Source organism: Protobothrops mucrosquamatus, unplaced genomic scaffold (genome assembly GCF_001527695.2).
Source record: "Protobothrops mucrosquamatus isolate PMUCROS unplaced genomic scaffold, P.Mucros_1.0 scaffold29220, whole genome shotgun sequence".
NCBI classification, from domain to species: Eukaryota; Metazoa; Chordata; class Lepidosauria; order Squamata; family Viperidae; genus Protobothrops; species Protobothrops mucrosquamatus.
In genome coordinates this window covers 1-1,417 of record NW_015414963.1, presented here as the reverse complement: position 1 = coordinate 1,417, position 1,417 = coordinate 1, and the positions used below count along the sequence as shown (strand labels likewise).

The following is a 1,417-nucleotide window of genomic DNA, read 5'->3' as shown; positions in this document are numbered from 1 at the left end:
ATAATAATTATAATAATTCAGTTAGCTAATCAGCTGAATAACTAAACGGCATGTGAATAGCTTGTTGTGCCTAAATACCCCAGAACCTTCATACTATCCAGCAATCCTAAAAAGTAAATAGATCGAGAATACCATAGTGATTTCTAAGTAGGTCATAAGCACAACTATTGTTCACTTCCTATGAGAAGAATCCTGGAAGAATCGGGGGGGGGGGGAGGATTTTAATCTAAAATTAAAAGGTGTAATTTAGCTTTGGAATTTACTACCATGAAATGTGGTGATGGCTACCAGCCTGTCTTCAAAAAAGAATTGGACCAGTTTATGGAGGTTATGGGAATCAATTCCTATCTGATGGCAATGGAACTCCTTGTGAAGGCATCTGCTGAGAGACTAGTGGGCTTCCTTGTACAGTTGGTTGGCCACTGTGAGAACAGCCTGCTGGACTAGATTGATCAGGGAATCAATCTGTTCTTATTTCCCTCAGTTCTTTTATAAATTATGCCACGCAAATGTAATTCATGAGAGTGGTGTTATTTTCCCTTAAATTAAAATGAATAGATCTAATCCAAAAGAGAAGCTTTTATTTTCAGGTAAGAGGCAGCAAATAATCAAAGGAAATAAAGTGATTTAGAATTAGTGATAACATGCCACCTAGTGGTTTGTGGTCTAAATCAGATTAATGCACTCCACCAAAATATTCCACTAAAGCCTCATCCTATCAGCAGCTGTCTTTTTTTTTTTCTTTCTTTCTTTCTCTGCAGCAAGAATAAAAATCTCAAGTTGTCTAAGAATTACAGTCCTGTCTACAATCTAAAGGAGCGATGGGAAGGATGGGCTGATGAACATGTGATAGTACAAAAACTCAATCCTTTCAGTGAGGAGTTTGACTATGAGCTTGCTATGGCCACCCGTCTGCAAAAAGGAGATGAGGGCTATGGTTATCCTAAAGAAGGTACGAAGACAGCAGAACGAGCCAAGAGAGCAGAGGGCCACATCCACCGGGAGATGAGAGACATGTGTTTCATTATCAGAATAATGGCTCAGCCTAAACGTGATGGCAAGATCCAAGTCACTTTTGGTGATCTCTTTGACAGATATGTTCACATTTCAGATAAAGTGGTTGGAATACTCCTGAGGGCCAGAAAACATGGAATGTTAGACTTTGAGGGAGAAATGTTGTGGCAAGGCCGGGATGATGATGTTCTAATAACCTTGTTAGAATAAGGTCTTTTTCCTCACAGGATAAACCAAAGGGCATCCTTGTATTCAGAATGTTTTATCAAAAGTTTTATTAGAAAGATCGACAGACATCAAGCCTTTCATCGGTACTCAGAACTTATTATTACTTAACAATAGTATTTCCGTATTATTCCATCTATATGTTATTATTTATTAAGTACATAGATAGATTGTTCTA

General features: G+C 38.0%; 1 protein-coding gene across 1 annotated transcript; it reads left to right on the top strand.

Moving 5' to 3' along the window:
• The first annotated feature begins 267 nt into the window (after nucleotides 1-267).
• LOC107302142 (actin-binding Rho-activating protein-like) lies at nucleotides 268-1,404 on the top strand. Its single transcript, XM_015831258.2, has 2 exons — nucleotides 268-410; nucleotides 762-1,404. Exons 1-2 carry the CDS (start codon nucleotides 268-270, stop codon nucleotides 1,222-1,224), a joined length of 606 nt encoding a protein of 201 aa, XP_015686744.1. The 3' UTR covers nucleotides 1,225-1,404.
• Nucleotides 1,405-1,417: the final 13 nt, after the last annotated feature.

Excerpts from the sequence above, each read along its gene's own strand:
- LOC107302142 (XM_015831258.2), top strand. The coding sequence starts at position 268 with ATGAAATGTGGTGATGGCTACCAGCCTGTCTTCAAAAAAGAATTGGAC. Across the intron at positions 411-761 it reads CTAGTGGGCTTCCTTGTACA|CAAGAATAAAAATCTCAAGT; the intron begins GTTGGTTGGCCA and ends CTTTCTCTGCAG.